The sequence below is a fragment of the Bufo gargarizans genome, chromosome 3 (genome assembly GCF_014858855.1).
Source record: "Bufo gargarizans isolate SCDJY-AF-19 chromosome 3, ASM1485885v1, whole genome shotgun sequence".
NCBI lineage: Eukaryota > Metazoa > Chordata > Amphibia > Anura > Bufonidae > Bufo > Bufo gargarizans.
Genome location: NC_058082.1, coordinates 11,005,448 through 11,028,344, shown reverse-complemented (window position 1 = coordinate 11,028,344; position 22,897 = coordinate 11,005,448). Strand labels below are relative to the sequence as shown.

General features: G+C 43.6%; 1 protein-coding gene across 1 annotated transcript; it reads right to left on the bottom strand.

The window, feature by feature from the left end:
• Positions 1–664: 664 nt before the first annotated feature.
• LOC122932110 (sialidase-3-like) lies at positions 665–22,082 on the bottom strand. The gene is made up of 3 exons (XM_044286335.1): positions 21,801–22,082; positions 12,611–12,824; positions 665–3,117 (listed from the first exon to the last, which is right to left on the bottom strand). Exons 2-3 carry the CDS (start codon positions 12,806–12,808, stop codon positions 2,158–2,160), a joined length of 1,158 nt encoding a protein of 385 aa, XP_044142270.1. The 5' UTR covers positions 12,809–12,824; positions 21,801–22,082; the 3' UTR covers positions 665–2,157.
• Positions 22,083–22,897: the final 815 nt, after the last annotated feature.

Genomic DNA, 22,897 nt, shown 5'->3' with positions numbered 1-22,897 from the left:
CCACACCTGACCTGATCTTAGGGGGTCACATACTTATTCCATCAGTGACCTTGTTCGATAAAGCTCTTTTGTGCAATCATTTTAGGAATCCAATCAGGTCAGAAGACAATATTTCTCACAGATCTCTGCTAAATTGCATCGCCGAATGAATAGGAAGATGTAATGTTCAAAAGTTTGGGAAAGGTGGGTGACAACCAATATGGCCTCGCCCATCTTTCCCAGAATGCAGATTGTCAAATGGATGTGTTCTCCGATAAGGCGGCAAATTTAGATGTAATTCAATTAGTAGTCAATTTATTCTGTAGTTATTTAGAGGTCTGGTCTGGTGTCTGCATTTAGTTAAGGGTCTGGTCCAGGGTCTATAGTTATTTAGGGGTCTGGTGTACGGTCTAAAGTTATTTAGAGGTCTGGTCCAGGGCCTGTACTAATTTAGAGGTCTAGTCCAGGGTGTGCAGTTATTTAGAGGTCTGGTCTAGGGTCTGTATTTATTTAGGGGTCTTGTCTAGTTATTTAGGGGTTTGGTCTGGGGGCTTCAGTTATTTAGGGGTCTGGCATAGGATCTGTAGTTATTCAGGGGTCTGGTCTAGAGCCTGTAGTTATTTAGAGGCCTGGACTGGGGTCTGTAGTTATTTAGGGGTCATGTCTAGAATCAGTATATTTTTTATTTTATTTTTTTATTAGGCATCTGCTCTACAGTCTGTAGTTATTTAGGGGTCTGGTGTATGGTCTACTTATTTAGGAGTCTGGTCTAGGATCTACAATTATTGAGGGGTCTGGGTCTATAGTTATTTAGAGGTCTAGTCTAGAGTCTGTAGTTATTTAGAGGTCTAGTCTAGGGTCAATTTATTTAGGTGTCTTCTCTATAGTCTGCAGTTATTTAGGGGTCTGGTCTAGGATCTGTTGCTATTTAGGGGTCTGGTCTGGGGGTCTGTAATTATTTATGGGTCTGGTCTTGGGTCTGTAGCTATTTAGGGGTCTGGTCTAGAATCTGTAGTTATTTAGGGGTCTGTAGTTATTTAGAGGTTTGGTCTGGGGTCTGTAGTTATTTAGGGGTCTGGTCTGGGGTCTGTAGTTATTTAGGGGTCTGGTCTGGGGTCTGTAGTTATTTAGGGGTCTGGTCTGGGGTCTGTAGTTATTTAGGGGTCTGGTCTGGGGTCTGTAGTTATTTAGGGGTCTGGTCGGGGTTTGCAGTTATTTAGGGGTCTAGTCTGGGGTCTACAGTTATTTAGGAGTCTGGTCTAGGGTCTGTAGTTATTTAGTGGTCTTATCTAGAGTCAGTAGTTATTTAGGGGTCTGGTCTGGTCTCGGGTCGGTAGTTATGTAGAGGTCTGGTCTAGGGTCTGTAGTTATTTAGGGATCTTCTCTGGAGTCTATAGTTATTTAGGGGTCTGGTCTAGGGTCTGCAATTATTTAGGGGTCTGTAATCATTTAAGAGTCTAGTCTATTGTATGTAGATATTTAGTGGTCTGGTCTAGAGTCTGTATCTCTTTAGGGGTCTGGTCTGGGGTCTGCAGTTATTTGGGGGTCTGGTCTAGAGTCTGTAGTTATTTAGAGGCCTGGACTGGGGTCTGTAGTTACTTAGGGGTCAAGTCTAGAATCTGTAATTTTTTTAGGGATCTGGTCTAGAGTCTGTAGTTATTTAGGGGTCTAGTTTAGGATCTGTAGTTGTTTAGGGGTCTGGTCTGGAGTTTTTGCTATTTATGGGTCTGATCTGGGGGTCTGTATTTTAGGTAGATGTCTGGCCTGGAGTATTTATTCTCTGGGTCTGGTCTGGGTTTTGTATTTAGAGGGTCTGGTCAAGGGTCTATATTTAGATAAGGATCGCATCTGGGGTCAAAGTTTATTTAAGGGGCCTGTTGAAGGTCTGTGTTTATTTAGAAGGTCTAAATCACTGAAGGAGATAAATAGGTAGACGTCCTGAGGGAATATGATTCCAATTAATTGTATTAACTCAAGATGTCTTGAAATAACCTAAGTGGGGGGCATCCCTGTTAAAAAGGGCGGCCATGTTGGTTTTCCCTCAGCTTTCCAAGGAACTGATTTAAGTTATAAAATATCTGAAGAGACTTTCTTACTACTTGACAGTAAGGGGAGGCTCCAGTTTTTGTATTTTTTTAGGGATTTTTGATTTTAGGTTGGAACGTCATTTGGTTCTTGTCACTTCCTGAATAGGGCAAACAAGCTTTTCTTCTTGTTGATATTTTCTAAGACATCTTCCACAGTAAAGAGACAAAAGTTGATCTCCTCATAAGGCGTCTCAGCTCCACTTTCAAACAGCATTGCAAAGGTATTCGCGTCCTTAATATCAGCGAGATCCGAGTATGCAGACGGGCCATCATGAATGACCCATGGCTTGGACCAGGCCTCAGACATAAGCGGTGACTTGTTCAGATAGATGCCAAGATCTCTGCGGTCTTTCTTTGTCGGGTGTGAGAAGAGCAGCCAGTGGCGGCGCTCTTGTCCTGGTTGTTCCAGACCTGGGAAACCCAAAACACTGCCGGAGCACCCACCCTTCTCAGACTCCTTTAATTTGCGACTTTTTTCAGCTATCTTAAATTCCCCTCCGACGTTCAGCATCAGCGCCTCCACACGTTTCTTGGACGGGCTCCGTGCGTTGCAGTACAGCATTTTCTGACCATCTTCAGACACGATTTCTGCAAGTTGAGATTCGCCGCACTCGTGTTTTTCGATCCGTTCTGATATACTCCACCGGTTGCCTTGGTCCTCACTGTAGATATAAAAAGCTTTGGCTTTGGTGGACCACCAGCGTATGAACCAAAATTTGGCGACATACACATAGGCTGGGACCACGAGTTTCCCACATTGGGTCTGGATGCCATGACCAGGAGACACAAAGAAAGTGGCCAGATTCCTGATGCTGCTCGTCACGTCTGTGATGTCTGTGGAGCTACTCCATGTCTTCCCGCAGTCCTTACTGGTGGAGTAACACAGCTTGGAGCAGTTCCCCCACTTTCTCATGCGTTCTTCAGTCACCCCGCTGGGAATGCAGTTGAAGAAGAGGAACAGAGTCTTGGTGACATCTTCATAAACCGGACAGGGGTTAATCATACGGTGATTTGTCAGGCAGATGTCGTGTAAACTTTGGAGACCTTCCCACTGAAAACAAGGAAAACTATTATCAAAATATATAAAGATATTATAAATTCTTATAAAGATCTACAAAAGTGTAGTAAATTGTTATAAAAATCAATAACATTCCCTATGCAACCTCCCGCATGCCCAATCTGATATGCTTCTCCCTACTTTAGCAGCCTCATGGATAAAGTTTGCGCCTAAACTAAATTTGGCTAAGATCCCAGGTCCCCTCTCTATGCTCACTGACCATCCAGATTTACCTGTGGGACTGAGACAGGTGCCCTCCCTCCGAACTAACCACACATCGACTGTCAGACTGAGAGACGTCTGTTCTTCTACTGGGATACGCCCTCTCGAAGACCTATCGCACATACTCCCTTCTTCTCCTGGAAGATGGTTCCTCTATTTTCAACTCAGGGGATTTGTTGGTTCTCTGATGCCTGGTTTGCGGTCCCACACATCTCTAACAGATTTTGAAAAGCTATGTGTTGCTCAGGTGGCCCCTGGCCATGCTATTTCCTTACTTTACATCATGCTGAACGCCGAGGTGACTGAGGGCAGCCAATCTGTAGATTCCTACCCCAAACTCAAGTTTATGCTTGATTGGGAGACGGAATTGGGTGTTACTTTTACTGGGGATCAATGGAAACGTGCATTGCTTTTTACGCATAAGATCTCTATATCGTGTAATTTACAAGAACTCAATTATAAAATACTTACCAGATGGTATCGGACACCGGAGAAACTGCATCGGCTCTACCCCTCGGTTTCTGATCTATGTTGGCGGTGCCATGGTGCTAGGGGGACTATGACCCATATATGGTGGGATTGTCCGAGGCTTAACCCACTATGGATAGATGTCTTCAAGCTCTATAATTTTCTATTCCGGGCCTCCATAGAATTTTCCCCTTCCATCGCTCTGCTATCTATTTTCCCGTGGCGGATCTCACAGGTTAAGAAAGGTTCATTGCGGCTCTTCATTCTGGCCATGAGGCAAATAATCCCACGCAATTGGAAGTCAACCGAGAGGTTGAAAAGGATTACTTGGACCTCTGCATTGGAGGAGCTGATACACAGGGAGGAGATGTGTGCCGCTGATCTCAACAAGATTCCGGTGTTTCTTAAGAGTTGGGAGCCATGGTCCAGGTTTAGATCATCTACGTCATTTGCGGTTTGGTTGGCATCTGGGGTACTCCCTGATTCTCCTCCTTAATAATACCTAGCCATTCTCTAGTTATGCCCTATGATTTCTCCCCCCCCCCCCTCCTCTTGTGTGTCTTCCTGTCTCCTCCCCTTTATATGTCAAGTTTGTCTAGAATTATTGGCCTATACATCATTTGTTTGAGGCCTTATTTAGCCCTTCAGGGCCTTTGTTTCCGTTGACTTTTTGTCAGCTGACTGTTTGTTATTCAGATACATGCTTATACCTTGTCCTTTATGCTGTACTGCGGTTCATGATTGCATGTCGCAATGTATCTTTGTATGCGGTATGTATACTGCAATTTGTGTTGTTCTCTTATGATTGTAATTGATAATTATAATAAAATCTTATTGAACCATAAAAATCAATAACATGTATATATATTTTACAAATCTACAGAATAAATTACAAAATATAAACGCAATATAGTTATACAAACGTGTGTGTGTGTGTGTATATATATACAGTCAGGTCCATAAATATTGGGACATGGACACAATTCTAACATTTTTGGCTCTATACACCACCACAATGGATTTGAAATGAAACGAACACGATGTGCTTTACCTGCAGACGGTCAGCATTAATTTGAGGGTATTTACATCCAAATCAGGTGAACGGTGCAGGAATTACAGCAGTTTGCATCTGTGCCTCCCACTTGTTAGGGACCAAAAGTAATGGGACAGAATAATAATCATGAATCAAACTTTCACTTTTTAATACTTGGTTGCAAATCCTTTGCCGTCAATTACAGCCTGAAGTCTGGAACGCATAGACATCACCAGACGCTGGTCTCATCCCTGGTGATGCTCTGCCAGGCCTCTACTGCCACTGTCTTCAGTTCCTGCTTGTTCTTGGGGCATTTTCCCTTCAGTTTTGTCTTCAGCAAGTGAAACGCTCAATCGGATTCAGGTCCGGTGATTGACTTGGCCATTGCAGAACATTCCACTTCTTTCCTTAAAAAACTCTTTGGTTGCTTTTGCAGTATGCTTTGGGTCATTGTCCATCTGCACTGTGAAGCGCCGTCCAGTGGGTTCTGAAGCATTTGTCTGAATATGAGCAGATAATATTGCCCGAAACACTTCAGAATTCATCCTGCTGCTTTTGTCAGCAGTCACATCATCATCAAATACAAGAGAACCAGTTCCATTGGCAGCCATACATGCCCACGCCATGACACTACCACCACCATGCTTCACTGATGAGGTGGTATGCTTAGGACCATGAGCAGTTCCTTTCCTTCTCCATACTCCTCTCTTCCCATCACTCTGGTACAAGTTGATCTTGGTCTCATCTGTCCATAGGATGTTGTCCCAGAAATGTGAAGGCTTTTTTAGATGTCGTTTGGCAAACTCTAATCTGTCCTTCCTGTTTTTGAGGCTCACCAATGGTTTACATCTTGTGGTGAACCCTCTGTATTCACTCTGGTGAAGTCTTCTCCTGATTGTTGACTGTGACACACATACACCTACCTCCTGGAGAGTATTCTTGATCCGGCCAACTGTTGTGAAGGGTGTTTTCTTCACCAGGGAAATAATTCTTCGGTCATCCACCATAGTTGTTTTCCATGGTCTTCCGGGTCTTTTGGTGTTGCTGAGCTCACCGGTGCGTTCCTTCTTTTTATGAACATTCCAAACAGTTGTTTTGGCCGCGCCTAATGGTTTTGCTATCTCTCTGATGGGTTAGTTGTGTTTTTTCAGCCTAATGATGGCTTCCTTCACTGATAGTGACCGCTCTTTGGATCTCATCTTGAGAGTTGACAGCAACAGATTCCAAATGCAAATAGCAGACTGGAAATGACCTCTGGACCTTTTATCTGCTCATTGTAATTGGGATAATGAGGGAATAACACACACCCGGCCATGGAACAGCTGAGAAGCCAATTGTCCCATTACTTCTGGTTCCTTAACAAGTGGGAGGCACATATGCAAACTGTTGTAATTCCTGCACCGTTCACCTGATTTGGATGTTAATACCCTCAAATTACAGCTGACAGTCTGCAGGTAAAGCACATCTTGTCTGTTTCATTTCAAATCCATTGTGGTGGTGTATAGAGCCAAAAATGTTAGAATTGTGTCCATGTCCCAATATTTATGGACCTGACTGTATAAATGACCTGCATTAGCCAATTGAAGCCTGCAGGACTTTCTCTTCATATCCCAACTGCCTTATACACGGTCACATGTCCCTAATCAGCCAATAGAAGCTCGCAGGCCCTTAGTCTCCACATACACACAGTTTTACTCCAGGTTTCCATAACAATCCAGCCATTTTTCTTCACTGCTGTAGGTCAGCTTTAGGCTAGGGCTACACAACGACAATAAGTCGCACAACATATAGGGCACAACTACGCTGCTACATGCATCCATCTTGGATGGATTTTTTGCAACAGTCGCAGCAGATAGACTATCATTATAAAAGTTGTTGCGCAACATTGGTACGACAAAATGTCAGGGGCAGGGTGCTGTGGGAGCACTGTTCAGGGGGCAGGGGGCAGGGGCCACTATTAAAGGGGCATCTGCTGTGAAGGTCACTGTTTAGTCAGCAGGGTACTGTGAGGTCACTGTTAAGGGAACGGGGTACTGTGGAGGTCACTATTAACCACTTCAACCCCCCTAGCTGAAACACCCTTAATGACCAGGCCACTTTTTACACTTCTGCACTACACTACTTTCACCGTTTATTCCTCGGTCATGCAACTTGCCACCCAAATGAATTTTACCTCCTTTTCTTCTCACTAATAGAGCTTTCATTTGGTGGTATTTCATTGCTGCTGACATTTTTACTTTTTTTGTTATTAATCGAAATTTAACGATTTTTTTGCAAAAAAATGTCATTTTTCACTTTCAGCTGTAAAATTTTGCAAAAAAAAAACGACATCCATATATAAATTTTTCGCTAAATTTATTGTTCTACATGTCTTTGATTTAAAAAAAAAAAATGTTTGGGTAAAAAAAAAAATGGTTTGGGTAAAAGTTATAGCGTTTACAAACTATGGTACAAAAATGTGAATTTCCGCTTTTTGAAGCAGCTCTGACTTTCTGAGCACCTGTCATGTTTCCTGAGGTTCTACAATGCCCAGACAGTAGAAACACCCCACAAATGACCGCATTTCGGAAAGTAGACACCCTAAGGTATTCACTGATGGGCATAGTGAGTTCATAGAACTTTTAATTTTTTGTCACAAGTTAGCGGAAAATGATGATTGATTCTTTATTTTTATTTTTTCTTACAAAGTCTCATTTTCCACTAACTTGTGACAAAAAATAAAAACTTCCATGAACTCACTATGCCCATCACGAAATACCTTGGGGTGTCTTCTTTCCAAAATGGGGTCACTTGTGGGGTAGTTATACTGCCCTGGCATTTTAGGGGCCCAAATTCATGCAAAGTAGTTTGAAATCAAAATCTGTAAAAAATGACCGGTAAAATCCGAAAGGTGCTCTTTGGAATGTGGGCCCCTTTGCCCACCTAGGCTGCAAAAAAGTGTCACACATCTGGTATCGCCGTACTCAGGAGAAGTTGGGGAATGTGTTTTGGGGTGTCATTTTACATATACCCATGCTGGGTGAGAGAAATATCTTGGCAAAAGACAACTTTTCCCATTTTTTTTATACAAAGTTGGCATTTGACCAAGATATTTATCTCACCCAGCATGGGTATATGTAAAATGACACCCCAAAACACATTCCCCAACTTCTCCTGAGTACGGCGATACCAGATGTGTCACACTTTTTTGCAGCCTAGATGCGCAAAGGTGCCCAAATTCCTTTTAGGAGGGCATTTTTAGACATTTATATTCCAGACTTCTTCTCACACTTTCGGGCCCCTAAAAAGCCAGGGCAGTATAAATACCCCACATGTGACCCCACTTTGGAAAGAAGACACCCCAAGGTATTCAATGAAGGGCCTGGCGAGTTCATAGAATTATTTTTTTTTTTGCATAAGTTAGCGGAAATTGATTTTTTTTTTTTTTGTTTTTTTCTCACAAAGTCTCACTTTCCGCTAACTTAGGACAAAAATTTAAATCTTTCATGGACTCAATATGCCCCTCACGGAATACCTTGGGGTGTCTTCTTTCCGAAATGGGGTCACATGTGGGGTATTTATACTTCCCTGGCTTTTTAGGGGCCCTAAAGCGTGAGAAGAAGTCTGGAATATAAATGTCTAAAAATGTTATGCATTTGGATTCCGTGAGGGGTATGGCGAGTTCATGGGAGATTTTATTTTTTGACACAACTTAGTGGAATATGAGACTTTGTAAGGAAAAACAAACAAAAAAATATATATATTTCCGCTAACTTGGGCCAAAAAAATGTCTGAATGGAGCCTTACAGGGGGGTGATCAATGACAGGGGGGTGATCAGGGAGTTTATATGGGGTGATCATGGGTGATCAGGTGTTTATAAGGGGTTAATAAGTGACGGGGGGTGTAGTGTAGTGTGGTGTTTGGTGCGACTTTACTGAGCTACCTGTGTCCTCTGGTGGTCGATCCAAACATGGGGACCACCAGAGGACCAGGTAGCAGGTATATTAGACGCTGTTATCAAAACAGCGTCTAATATACCTGTTAGGGGTTAAAAAAAACGATCGCCGCTGGCAGGCTGGAGATCCACTCGCTTACCTTCCGTTCCTGTGAGCGCGCGCGCGTTCACAGGAAATCTCAGGTATCGCGAGATGACGCGCCGATGCGTCCAGGAGGAGTAAATCAACCACCTCCCGGACGCATCGGTGCGTTAGGCGGTCGGGAGGTGGTTAAAGGGGCAGGTTGCTGTAAAGGTCAAAGTTAAGGGGATGGGCTAATGTGAAGGTCCCATTTTAAAAAGGTGGAGCACTGTGGAGGGGGCAGTGTTAAGGGGTGAGGGGCTGTGGCGTTCACTGTTAAGGGGGTGGGGTGCTGTAAAGGTCACAGTTATGGGGGATACTGTTGATATCTTTTAACGACACACAGAAACATTAAATGAAATAGATGAAATATACCCGTGCGAAGCCGGATCCTCCTGCTAGTATGTGTGTGTGTGTGTGTATATATATATATATATATAATACCACAGATAGTGCAGCAGCACAGTCAGATGTTGTGCACTGGGTGCAAGATTCCTCAGAGAGGCTGGCTTCTCCTCCAAGATATATATTCACCGAATAAAGAGGCAGCACTTCCAGTTTTTGGTGACAGGGTGACGACCCCAAACTTTATTCCCAGCAACGTTTCAGCCTTCTCACTGAGGCTTGACAAAGGCACCCTGTCACCAAAAACTGGAAGTGCTGCCTCTTTATTCGGTGAATATATATATATTATATACACACACACATACATTCTTAAAATCTACAAAATATATACAATTTAAAAATTTACAAATATACACGTATATATAAATACATGTTAAATCTACCATATATCTACCTATATATTTAGATTAAACAATCATAAATCTACAAAACCTATATATTATTTAAAAAAATCTATATTGTAAAAATCTACAAACCATACATAAATTATTTAAAAATCTATATCATATACATAAATTTCTATACAAATCTATAAAATCTATATAAATTATTATAAAATCTATATACTATAAAATAGATTTACATTGTTATAAGAAATCTACAAACTATACATACCGTATTTTTTGCCCTATAAGACGCAGTCCCCCCCCCCCCCCCCCAAAGTGGGGGGAAAATGTCCCTGCGTCTTATGAGGCGAATGCTAATGAGTGCTTCCATTATGGAAGCGCTCATTAGCACAGAAGGAGCGGGAAGCAATGAAGGCTCTGTACTCGCCGCTTCCTGGTCCTCCGCTTGGCTGTCGGCTGTGCTGTGCAGTGGTTGCGCACAGTGTGAGGGCGCTCTGTGACCTCACGCTGTGCGCGCCAGTTCACAGCACAGCCGACAGCAGGAGGATGAAGAGCGCGGGTGGTGAGGAGCAGGACGGGTAAGTGGTTTCTTTATTTTATATGTTCTGAGGCTGCTGGGGTATGAACTGAGAGGCATAGGGGCAGTAATAACAGGCATGGGGGCAGTAATAACAGGCATGGGGCAGATAAGAGAGGTAGAGGGGGCTTTCACATTGGAGTCTGATCTGAGGTCTTATTGGGGTCTTAACATTGGGATCTGATTGGGGCTGTGAGCTGAGGTCTGATTAACTCCTTAAGGACACAGTCATATTTCACCTTAAGGACTTGGCCATTTTTTGCAAATCTGACCAGTGTCACTTTAAGTGCAGATAACTTTAAAACGCTTTGACTTATCCAGGCCATTCTGAGGCCATTTTTTCGTCACATATTGTACTTCATAAAACTGGTAAAATGGAGTTTAAAAAAAATCATTTTTATTTATAAAAAAAATACCAAATTTGCCCCAAATTTTGAAAAATTTGCAAATTTACAAGTTTCAATTTCTCTACTTCTATAATACATAGTAATACCTACAAAAATAGTTATTACTTTACATTCACCATATGTCTACTTCATGTTTGGATAATTTTGGGAATGGCATTTTATTTTTTGGGGATGTTACAAGGCTTAGAAGTTTAGAAGCAAATCTTGAAATTTTTTAAAAAAAATCAAAAACCCACTTTTCAAGGACCAGTTCAGATCTGAAGTCACTTTGTGAGGCTTACATAATAGAAACCACCCAAAAATGACCCCATTCTAGAAACTACACCCCTTAAGGTATTCAAAACTGATTTTACAAACTTTGTTAACCCTTTAGGTGTTCCACAAGAATTATTGGAAAATAGAGATACAATTTCAAAATTTTACTTTTTTGGCAGATTTTCCATTTTAATAATTATTTTCCAGTTACAAAGCAAGGGTTAACAGCCAAACAAAACTCAATATTTATGGCTCTGATTCAGTAGTTTACAGAAACACCCCATATGTGGTTGTAAACGGCTGTACGGGCACACAGCAGGGCGCAGAAGGAAAGGAATGCCATACGGTTTTTTTAAAGGCAGATTTTGCTGGACTGGTTTTTTGACACCATGTCCCATTTGAAGCCCCCCTGATGCACCCCTAGAGTAGAAACTCCAAAAAAGTGACCACATTTTAGAAACTACGACATAGGGTGGCAGTATTGTTGGTACTAGTTTAGGGTACATATGATTTTTGGTTGCTCTATATTACACTTTTTGTGAGGCAAGGTAACAAGAAATAGCTGTTTTGGCACCGTTTTAACTTTTTGTTATTTACAACATTCATCTGAAAGGTTCGATCATGTGATATATTTATAGACCAGGTTGTCACAGATGCAGCAATACCTAATATGTACACTTTTTTTTTATTTATGTAAGTTTTACACAATGATTTAATTTTTAAAACAAAAAAAAATCATGTTTTAGTGTTTCCATAGTCTGAGAGCCCTATTTTTTTTCAGTTTTTGGGTGATTATCTTGGGTAGGGTATGATTTTTGCCTGATGAGATGACGGTTTGATTGGCACTATTTCGGGGTGCGTGTGACTTTTTGATCGCTTGCTATTACACTTTTTGTGATGTAAGGTGACAAAAAATGGCTTTTTTACACCTGTTTTATTTATTTATTTTTACGGTGTTCACCTCAGGGGCTAGGTCATGTGATATTTTTATAGAGCAGGTTATTACAAACGCGGCGATACCTAATATGTGTACTTTTTTTATTTATGTAAGTTTTACACAATTATTTCATTTTTGAAACAAAAAAAAAATCATGTTTTAGTGTTTCCATAGTCTGAGAGCCATAGTTTTTTCAGTTTTTGGGCGATTATCTTGGGTAGGGTATGATTTTTGCAGGATGAAATGACGGTTTGATTGGCACTTTTTTGGGATGCGTGTGACTTTTTGATCGCTTGCTATTACACTTTCTGTGATGTAAGGTGACAAAAAATGGCTTTTTTACACCGTTTCTTTTTTTTTTTTTTTTTTACAGTGTTCACCTGAGGGGCTAGGTCATGTGATACCTAATATGTATACTTTTTATTTATTTATGTAAGTTTTACACAATAAATAGAGGCCACTGTGAGTAAAAATCTACCGTTTTGTGTAAACAGCAACTATGCAGATCTATGTGCATTCCGTCTCCTGCTTTTTTCCACCATACAGCATAATACAGATGCGACTACACAGGGTTTGTTTGTAGTCTGTAACCATGGCGACACATACGTCCACATAGGAGCTGCGTGCACAGAACCACAGATGTTTGTAAAGTTGGTTTATTTTATTTAGTTTTAGATGTATTATACATAATGGAGCCTGACTGAGTATACAAATCTTTAGAGGAGATGAACAATGGTGGGACACTTTGTGACATCTACGAGAACTCCGCACATGACTTACAGACACATATCCGGTCTTGTAGATCCCTCTCCTCATCACCACGCTCTCTGCCTCATCATCGCTCTCGCTCTTACGCTTCTCTGCGAATGCCAGGAACACGTTCTCCCCTGTGATGTAGATGAGGGAGGGGATCCGATACACACAGCCGCTGGACTCCTTCTTGAACAGCGGCGTCCTCTCGGGTTGTGTGGCCTTCATGGCGGCGACAACAGTTCTAGAAGAGGAACGTAGAACATGGTCACCTGACCGACTGTCCGAGAAGTACAGGAGAGCAACACCATGAAGTACAAGCATGAAAGGGACAAACCCTGATGATCCAGTATCTATCTCTCTATCTATCTATCTATCTATCTACAGTGAGAAACAGAAGTATTTGAACACCCTGCGATTTTGCAAGTTCTCCCACTTAGGAATCATGGAGGGGTCTGACATTCACATTGTAGGTGCAGTCCCACTCTGAGAGACAGGATAAAATAAAAAAAATTCAGGAAATCACATTGTATGATTTTTAAAGAATGTATTTGTCTTGCACGGCTGAACATAAGTATTTGAACACCTGAGAAACAGCAAGAATTTTGACTCTCAAAGACCTGTTATTGTGCCTTTAAAAACTCTACTCCACCTCTACTCCACCTCTACTCCACTCATTAATCTAACTTAGTAGCACCTGTCTGAGCTCTTTAAAGACCCCTGTCCACCCCACAGTCAGTCAGACGCCAACTACTACCATGGGCAAGACCAAAGAGTTGGCAAAAGACACCAGAGACAAAAGGCTGGAAAGGGCTATGGGGCAATTGCCAAGCAGCTTGGTGAAAATAGATCAACTGTTGGAGTAATTGTTAGAAAATGGAAGAGGCTAAAGACGACTGTCAGTCTCCCTCGGACTGGGGCTCCATGTAAGATCTTACCTCGTGAGGTATCACTGATGATAAGAAAGGTGAGGAATCAGCCCAGAACTACAAGGGAGGAGCTGGTCAATGACATGAAGAGAGCTGGGACCACAGTTTTAAAGGTCACTTCGGTAGAACACTACACGTCATGGTTTCAAATCATGCATTGCACGGAAGGTTCCCCTGCTCAAGTCATCACATGTCCAGGCCCGTCTGATGTTTACCAATGACCATCTGGATGATCCAGAGGAGGCATGGGAGAAATTATTGTGGTCAGATGAGACCAAAGGAGAACTTTTTGGTCTAAACTTCACTCGTCGTGTTTGAAGGAAAAAGAAGGATGAGTTGCATCCCAAGAACACCATCCCTACTGTGAAGCATGGGGGGGGGGGGGTAACATCATGCTTTGGGGGTGCTTTTATGTGAAGGGTACAGGGTGACTGCACTGTATTCGGGAGAGGATGAATGGGGCCATTTATTGTGAGATTTTGAGCAACAACCTCCTTCCTTCAGTCAGAGCATTGAAGATGGGTCGTGGCTGGGTCTTCCAACATGACAACGACCCGAAGCACACAGCCAGGATAACCAAGGAGCGGCTCCGTAAGAAGCATATCAAGGTTCTGGAGTGGACTAGCTAGACCTAAACCCAATAGAACATCTTTGGAGGGAGCTGAAACTCCATGTTGCTCAGCGACAGCCCCGAAACCTGACAGATCTAGAGGAGATCGATGTGGAGGAGTGGGCCAAAATCCCTCCAGAGTGTGCGCAAACCTGGTCAAGAACTACAGGAAACGTCTGACCTCTGGAATTACAAACAAAGGCGTCTGCACCAAATATTAACACTGATTTTCTCAGGTGTTCAAATACTTCTGTTCAGCCGTGCAAGACAAATACAGTCTTTAAAAATCATACAATGTGATTTCCTGAATTCTTTATTTTTTATCCTGTCTCTCAGAGTGGGAATGCACCTACAATGTGAATGTCAGACCCTCCATGATTTCTAAGTGGGAGAACTTGCAAAATCGCAGGGTGTTCAAATACTTCTGTTCCTCACTGTATCTATCTCATATCTATCTCATATCTATTAGTGATGAGCAGCAGGGGCGATATTTGGGCAAATATTCGTCATATATTTGAGAATTCACAAATATTTTCTTGATTGCGAAAATCGCCAATGTAATGTGAGCGCAATACAGGTGTGGGTCACTTTTGCTACATTTTTCAAGCTGCTAGAAGTTTCCTGAGACTGGAGAAAATAGTTGGCACGTTAGAACATTACAATAGCTTTATATGCAGATAGCGTGCTCCAATATATTCACGATTGCGCTAATCGGCAATTATTTTGGCGCAATACGTGAAACTTTATATTTTAGCAGGTCTGACTACATATTACTGATTGGTGCACAAAGTATTGCTGTGACATCACAGCACTATGTGGCATGTATGGACAGCAGAACCTATCAGCTACACTATATCACTATCTAACCTACACTGACTATCTCCCACTAACTATCTGTATTATACACTGTCCAAAAACAAAGTCACCACCAAAAAAAAAAAAGGTCACACACTCTAATATTTTGTTGGACCACCTTTAGCTTTGATTACGGCACGCATTCTCTGTGGCATTGTTTCGATAAGCTTCTGCAACGTCACAAGATTTATTTCCACCCAGTGTTGCATTAATTTTTCCCCAAGATCTTGCATTGATGATGGTAGAGTCTGACCGCTGCGCAAAGCCTTCTCCAGCACATCCCAAAGATTCTCCATGGGGTTAAGGTCTGGACTCTGTGGTGGCCACAATCCATGGGTGAAAATGATGTCTCCTGCTCCCTGAACCGCTCTTTCACAATTTGAGCCCGATGAATCCTGGCATTGTCATCTTGGAATATGCCCATGGCATCAGGGAAGAACAAGTCCATTGCTGGAATAACCTGGTCATTCAGTATGTTCAGGTAGTCATCTGACCTCATTCTTGGAGCACATACTGTTGCTGAACCTAGACCTGACCAACTGCAGCAACCCCAGATCATAGCACTGCCCCCACAGGCTTGTACAGGAGGCACTGGGCATGATGGGGGCATCACTTCATCTGCCTCTCTTCTTACCCTGATGCACCCATCACTCTGGAACAGGGTAAATCTGAACTCAACACAACCTTCTTCCATTGCTCCAGAGTCCAATCTTTATGCTCCCTAGCAAATTAAAGCCTTTTATTCTGGTTTGCCTCACTGATTAGTGGTTTTCTTACGGCTACACAGCTGTTCAGTCCCAATCCCTTGAGTTCCCTTCACATTGTGTGTGTGGAAATGCTCTTACTTTCACTATTAAACATAGCCCTGAGTTCTACTGTTGTTTTTCTTCGATTTGATTTAACCAAACGTTTAAGTGATCGCCGATCACCATCATTCAGGATTTTTTTCACGACACATTTCTTCCTCGAATGCGATGGGTCCCCACTATCCTTCCAGTTTTTAATAATGCGTTGGACAGTTCTTAACCCAATTTTAGTAGTTTCTGCAAACTCCTTGGATGTTTTCTCTGCTTGATGCGAGCCAATGATCTGACCCTTCTCAGACAGACTAACATCTTTTCCACGACCACGAGATGTGTCTTTCGACATGGTTTGAGTTGGGGTTCAATAACTTGTTGCCAGCTGAAAGATAATCGCCCAGGCAGTAATTATCCAATAGGAGGCTCAGAACTATTTGCTTAGTTAAATCCAGGTGGTGACTTTTTTTTTTGACAGGCAGTGTATATATAAGCTAAGTAACTATCTATTGTAATGGAACAGTAAAGCACAGAGCACAGTAATGTCACTGCTCTCTTCGTGAATTCTCAAAGTAGCGATATTCGTGATTCGAATATTCGTGCCCAACACTAATAAATATCTATCTATCGATCTAGCTACAAAAAAAGTAATCCACGGCACTTTCTCAAGTAAAAAGAATTGTGACTTTATTTCACCAACGCAATAAAGTCACCATTTTTTTTACTTGAGGAAGTGCCGTGGATTACGTTTTTTGTATGTTTCCTGGGGATCGGATCACTCCAATAACCGCTGGCACCCAACTTTTACTTGGCTCGCTGTGCTGCTCACAAACCTGGAATTGCTTTTATGTATCTATCTGTCTATCTATGATATATCTATTTGAGGATGTGCCGTTTTTAAATATTGTTGTTCAAATTCACATTGGTCTTTTTAATATTTATAAACAATCATGTATTTATTTTGTACTTTTTGGAACTTTGAATTGTGTATTAATCATGTGACTAATTATTCTGATGCACCATGTGGTCAATTATTCACTTATGTATCATGTGACCAATTTTGTGTATATATATATATATATATATATATATATATAATGTGTGTGACACTATTGCTTTGCGTGACAAAGGCCTCATTGAGTGGGCTGAAATGATGCACCCTGATTTGGAGTGCTGCCTTATTTTTTTGGAAATATTGTATAGTGGAATGGTTGCCTACCTTCCCTGATGATTTGCACCCGATTGTATTTTTTTCTAACTGTGCTGCTGTTGTTTTTTGTATCTATTTCTCTCATATCTATCTATCTTATATCTATCTATCTATCTATCTATCTCCTATCTAGCTACCGTATCTTATATCTATCTATCTATTATCTATCTCTTTCCCTTTAAGCCGCGGTATCTGTGTGGTTGGCACGGGCAGTGAAGGCAGTGATGTAATGTGATTACTTTCTGTTCTGTTGTAGACAAAGATATTTTCCTTCTCTGTATTATGAAGCCGGAAGATAAATGTGGCCATGTTCCCTGGCAGGGGAGCTCTGTGCCAAGATCCTACCCTTCATAGAATAAACAGAGTCCAGAGCAGAGAGCGCTGAGTGGTCTGTGAGGCCGTCTATGGCGTCGGGTCTGAAATTTCTAATATTCTAAATGTTCTAATCAAATAATCCCAATCCCTGTGAATGTCTGGTTTCTTCTGATGGTTTGCAGGGTCTTCTGCCCATAAATAAATGTCAACTCTACCAGAATGACCAGGAGACTCTTGGCAAAAGGGGAGATCTCCTGGAAGATCCAGCAGATCTCCAAGCACTGAGTAAATTCACCACTCTTCATTTCAGCAGTCCTCTGCATTCCCTGGCTGGAACCAACGTAGAAAAATTCTGACCGCAAGGCAACCAGGCTGAGGTCTGCAGAGATAGTTCCTCTGGGGTCTGTAGTAAAGAACAGTCTGATATGTGATTTAAGGACTAGTGTGGTCTGGAGTGTGTATTAAGTGGTAGTCTGGCATCTGTATTAAGGGGTAGGGTGTGATCTTAGGTCTGTATTAGTTGGGAGGGAGGTTTTGATCTGGGGTCTGTACTAGTTCCCGGGGTGTGATCTGGGGTCTGTATTAAGGGGTAGTCAAGTTTGAGGTCAGTATTAAGAGGTACTGTAGTTTATTCTTGCGTCTGAATTAAGGAGTAGTGTGTACTAAAGTCTGTAGTCTGGTATAGAGTCTGTATTAGTTCGGGAAAAGCGGTGAGATATGGGGTCTGTATTAGTTCTGGGAGTGTGATCTTGGGGTCTGAATTAGTTCCATGGCTGTGATCTGGGGTCTGTATTAGTTGGGGGGGGGGGGGGGGGGCTTGATCTGGGGTCTGTACTAGTTCTGGGGATGTGATCTGGGCTCTGTGTTATGTCTGGGGGTGTGATCAGGGGTCTGTATTAGTTGGGGGGGGGTATTATCTGGGGTCTGTATTAGTTCCGGGGGGGTGATCTGGGGTCTGTATTAGTTTGAGGGTGATCCGGGGTCCGTATTATTTTGGCGGGGGTGATATATTATATCTGTATTAGTTTGGGGCGCCTGTTTTGGTTCAGGGGTGTTAGCTAGGGCCTGTATTAGTTCGGGGGAGGGAGGGTGTGATCTGTGGTCTGTATTAGTTCGGGTTGGCGTGATCTGTGGTCTGTATTAGTTCGGGGGGTGTTATCTGGGGTCTGTATTAGTTGGAGGGTGTTATCTGGGGTCTGTATTAGTTCCGGGGGGTGATCTGGGGTCTGTATTAGTTGGGGGGGAGGTTTTGATCTGGGGTCTGTACTAGTTCCCGGGGTGTGATCTGAAGTCTGTATTAATTGGAGGGGGGGGTGTTATCTGGGGTCTGTATTAGTTGGGGAGGTGTGTTATCTGGGGTCTGCATTAGTTCGGGGGGGGGTGATCTTGGGTCTGTATTAGTTGGGGGGGTTTGATCTGGGGTCTGTACTAGTTCCAGGGGTGTGATCTGTGGTCTGTGTTAATTACGGGGTTGTGATCTGGGGTCTGTATTAGTTGAAAGGGGGGGTTATCTGGGGTCTTCATTAGTTCCAGGGGGGTGATCTGGGGTCTGTATTTGTTGGGGGAGTTTGATCTGGGGTCTGTACTAGTTCCAGGGGTGTGATCTGGGGTCTGGATTAGTTCGGGGGGGGGGGGGGGGGCTGTATTAATTCAGGGGTGTTAACTAGGGTCTGTATTAGTTGGGGGGGGCGAGGGTGTGATCTTGGGTCTGTATTAGTTTGGGTTGGCGTGATCTGTGGTCTGTATTAGTTTGGTGGGGTGTTATCTGGGGTCTGTATTAGTTGGAGGGTGTTATCTGGGGTCTGTATTAGTTCCGGGGGGTATTCTGGGGTCTGTATTAGTTGGGGGGGAGGTTTTGATCTGGGGTCTGTACTAGTTCCCGGGGTGTGATCTGGGGTCTGTATTAGTTGGAGGGGGGTGTTATCTGGGGTCTGTATTAGTTGGGGAGGTGTGTTATCTGGGTTCTGTATTAGTTTGGAGGGGTGATCTTGGGTCTGTATTAGTTGGGGGGGTATTATCTGGGGTCTGTATTAGTTCCGGGGGTGTGATCTGGGGTCTGTATTAGTTTGGGGGGCCTGTATTGGTTCAGGGGTGTTAACTAGGGTCTGTATTAGTTCGGGGGGGGGTGTGTGATCTGGGGTCTGTATTAGTTTGGGTTGGCGTGGTCTGTATTAGTTCGGTGGGGTGTTATCTGGGGTCTATATTGGTTGGAAGGTGTTATCTGGGGTCTGTATTAGTTCTGGGGGGTGATCTGGGGTCTGTATTAGTTGGGGGGGAGGTTTTGATCTGGGGTCTGTACTAGTTCCCGGGGGGTGATCTGGGGTCTGTATTAGTTGGAGGGGGTGTTATCTGGGGTCTGTATTAGTTGGGGAGGTGTGTTATCTGGGTTCTGTATTAGTTCGGGGGGGTGATCTTGGGTCTGTATTAGTTTGGGGGGGGGGGGGTTTGATTTGGGGTCTGTATTAGTTCCATGGCTCTGATCTGTGGTCTGTGTTAGTTCCAGGGGGGCGATCTGGGGTCTGTATTAGTTGGGGGGGGTTTGATCTGGGGTCTGTAATAGTTCCAGGGGTGTGATCTGGGGTCTGTGTTAGTTCCGGGGGTGTGATCTGGGGTCTGTATTAGTTGGGGGGTATTATCTGGGGTCTATATTAGTTTCGGGGGTGTGATCTGGGGTCTGTTTTAGTTTGGGAGGGCTGTATTGGTTCAGGGTGTTAACTAGGGTCTGTATTAGTTGGGGGGGAGGGAGGGTGTGATCTAGGGTCTGTATAAGTTCGGGTTGGCGTGATCTGTGGTCTGTATTAGTTCGGGCAGTGTTATCTGAGGTCTGTATTAGTTTCGGGGGGGGGGGGGGGGGTGATCTGGGTCTGTATTATTTGGGGGAGGTTTTGATTGGGGTCTGTATTAGTTCACGGGGTGTGATCTTGGGTCTGTATTAATTGGAGGGAGGGTGTTATCTTGGGTCTGTATTAATTGGAGGGAGGGTGTTATCTGGGGTCTGTATTAGTTGGGGAGGTGTGTTATCTGGGGTCTGTATTAGTTCAGGGGGGTGATCTAGGTTCTGTATTAGTTTGGAGGGCTTATCTGGGGTCTGTATTAGTTTGGGAGTATTATCTAGAATCTGTATAAGTTCCGGGGGGGGGGGGGGGATTTTGGTTCTGTATTAGTTTGGGGGGGGGGGGTTATCTGGGGTCTGTTTTAGCTGGGAGGGTATTATCTGGGGTCTGTATTAGTTCCGGGGGGTGATCTGGGGTCTGTATTAGTTCCGGGGGGTGATCTGGGGTCTGTATTAGTTCCGGAGGGGTGATCTGGGGTCTGTATTAGTTGGTTAGTTGGGAGGTGTTATCTGGGGTCTTTATTAGTTTGGGGAGGGGTGATCTGGGGTCTGTATTAGTTTCGGGGGGGGGGGGGGTGATCTGGGGTCTGTATTAGTTTTGGGGGGTGATCTGTGGTATGTATACCTTCTGAGGTGTGATGGAGGGTTTCTTGAACATTATTCGGGATATATATGAAAGCCGTGGCGTAAGACCAAAGATTTCACCCTTTATACACCAGAACTGTTCTAGATTTAGATCAGAGACAGTAAAACTACAAGCACCAGGATTCCATGTGCATGCTGAGACTTGTAGTTTCCCCAGTCCTTCCCTCTTTATATAAAAAGGTCTGGCTGGTGATGAGAGTACACACGCTGTTTTCCTGTCTCAGCCGCTGATGTCATGGGTTTTGTACTGAGCGCCCTGCCAGCTTATCGTCTGTGTTTATATTGGGCAGCGGTGAGGGCCCCTTCTACTAAACTGTGCTAAGTATATATTCCTATAACGTTCCCTGCACTGCCCCTTTAAATGTTTATCCGGAGCACCGGGATGGTGGCGGTGGCAGGAACATCATCTCCATACATTTCAGCCATATAGTCTCCAAAGGGCGCCAATAATGAGTCCCAAAGACAGCAAATATGCCAATGGCGGCCAGATTGGTAAATATGTAAACAAATCATTTGTGCCAGTTTTACAACAGCTCTTTGCAACGTCCCTTTAATAAATCTCCCTTATTGACCCTTGTGTGTTGGTTGCTATGGGCAATGTGTCCTCGTCGCCCATAGCAACCAGAGTTTTTCTTTCACTTTTCCTGGCCTTATGTGATTGGTTGCTATGGGTGACGAGGACACTTATTTCTAAATGTGGAGAGCTCCTTAAATATCAAAACAATCGTCACATCACAATCTCTGTTGGGAGTAGTAGTGACATGCCTAAGCATTTACATGGAAAGCATCACTCCCATCATCCTCAGTGGGTCAGTATCGTCTAAAGGGTGAGCTCAATAACGTCAGTGCACATTAAATGAGCATGACGAGCGATTTTGGCAATTTTTTGAGACATTTTAAGTCGACGCCTGTTTCTGTCACTGGCCAGTAGACTCGTTCTCACAAGGCAGATATCGGACCACAGCGTCTACTGACGTCTGAATGACCGGACGCCACTTTAAGAAATACAGATAATGATGAACCTACTGTCTCTGCTGTGCTGGACGTGTCCTGCAGCTGGTGTTCTCTGGTGTCAGCTGGTCAACTCCTGGCTGTGACCTGCAGCTGGTGTTCTCTGGTGTCAGCTGGTCCCGTCCCCGAGCTGAGATGACAGCCCGCAGATGTGCTGCTCCTCTGTTGTAGTGGAGATGGGAAACTCCCAAAACTTCCCACAGTTTCTACTGGCTGCAGTATGTGCTGGGCACTGCAGCCTCACACTTCCTCGTACCGTACACCTCCTGCGCTGTGCACCCCCCTCCCTGCGCTGTGCACCCCCCCTCCCTGCGCTGTGCACCCCCCCTCCCTGCACCGCAGCTCACCCTGCTGATCAGACACCATCTGTTTCCTTTCTGGATCCTGACAGAGAAAAACACTCAGGGATCTGCCCTGTTATCCTGGGGCTCACAGCTAGGAGGCGCAAGAGCGCTCAGAAACTACAGTGTCCATATTTTGGGCCACAAACAATCGGGGGAAAAAACTGCGCACGGACGAAAAATGTGTGCATGAGGCCTAAACCTGTATCAAATCCTATCATGTGTGATACTGTCTGCTGAGCCGTGTATCTAATCCTATCATATGTGATACTGTCTGCTGAGCCGTGTATCTAATCCTATCCTGTGTGATACTGTCTGCTGAGCTGTGTATCTAATCCTATCCTGTGTGATACTGCCTGCTGAGCTGTGTATCAAATCCTATCATGTGTGATACTGTCTGCTGAGCTGTGTATCTAATCCTATCCTGTGTGATACTGTCTGCTGAGCTGTGTATCTAATCCTATCCTGTGTGATACTGTCTGCTGAGCTGTGTATCTAATCCTATCCTGTGTGATACATGTCTGCTGAGCTGTGTATCTAATCCTATCCTGTTGATACTGTCTGCTGAGCCGTGTATCTAGATCCTATCATATGTGATACTGTCTGCTGAGCTGTGTATCTAATCCTATCCTGTGGATACTGTCTGCTGAGCTGTGTATCTAATCCTATCCTGTGTGATACTGTCTGCTGAGCTGTGTATCTAATCCTATCCTGGTGATACTGTCTGCTGAGCGTGATATCTAATCCTATCCTGTGTGATACTGTCCTGCT

Bases quoted from the DNA above. Each gene is read 5' to 3' on its own strand.
- LOC122932110 (XM_044286335.1), bottom strand. From the start codon at position 12,808: ATGAAGGCCACACAACCCGAGAGGACGCCGCTGTTCAAGAAGGAGTCC. The intron at 3,118-12,610 runs GTAAGTCATGTG...CCTTGTTTTCAG, and splicing joins ACAAGACCGGATATGTGTCT to TGGGAAGGTCTCCAAAGTTT.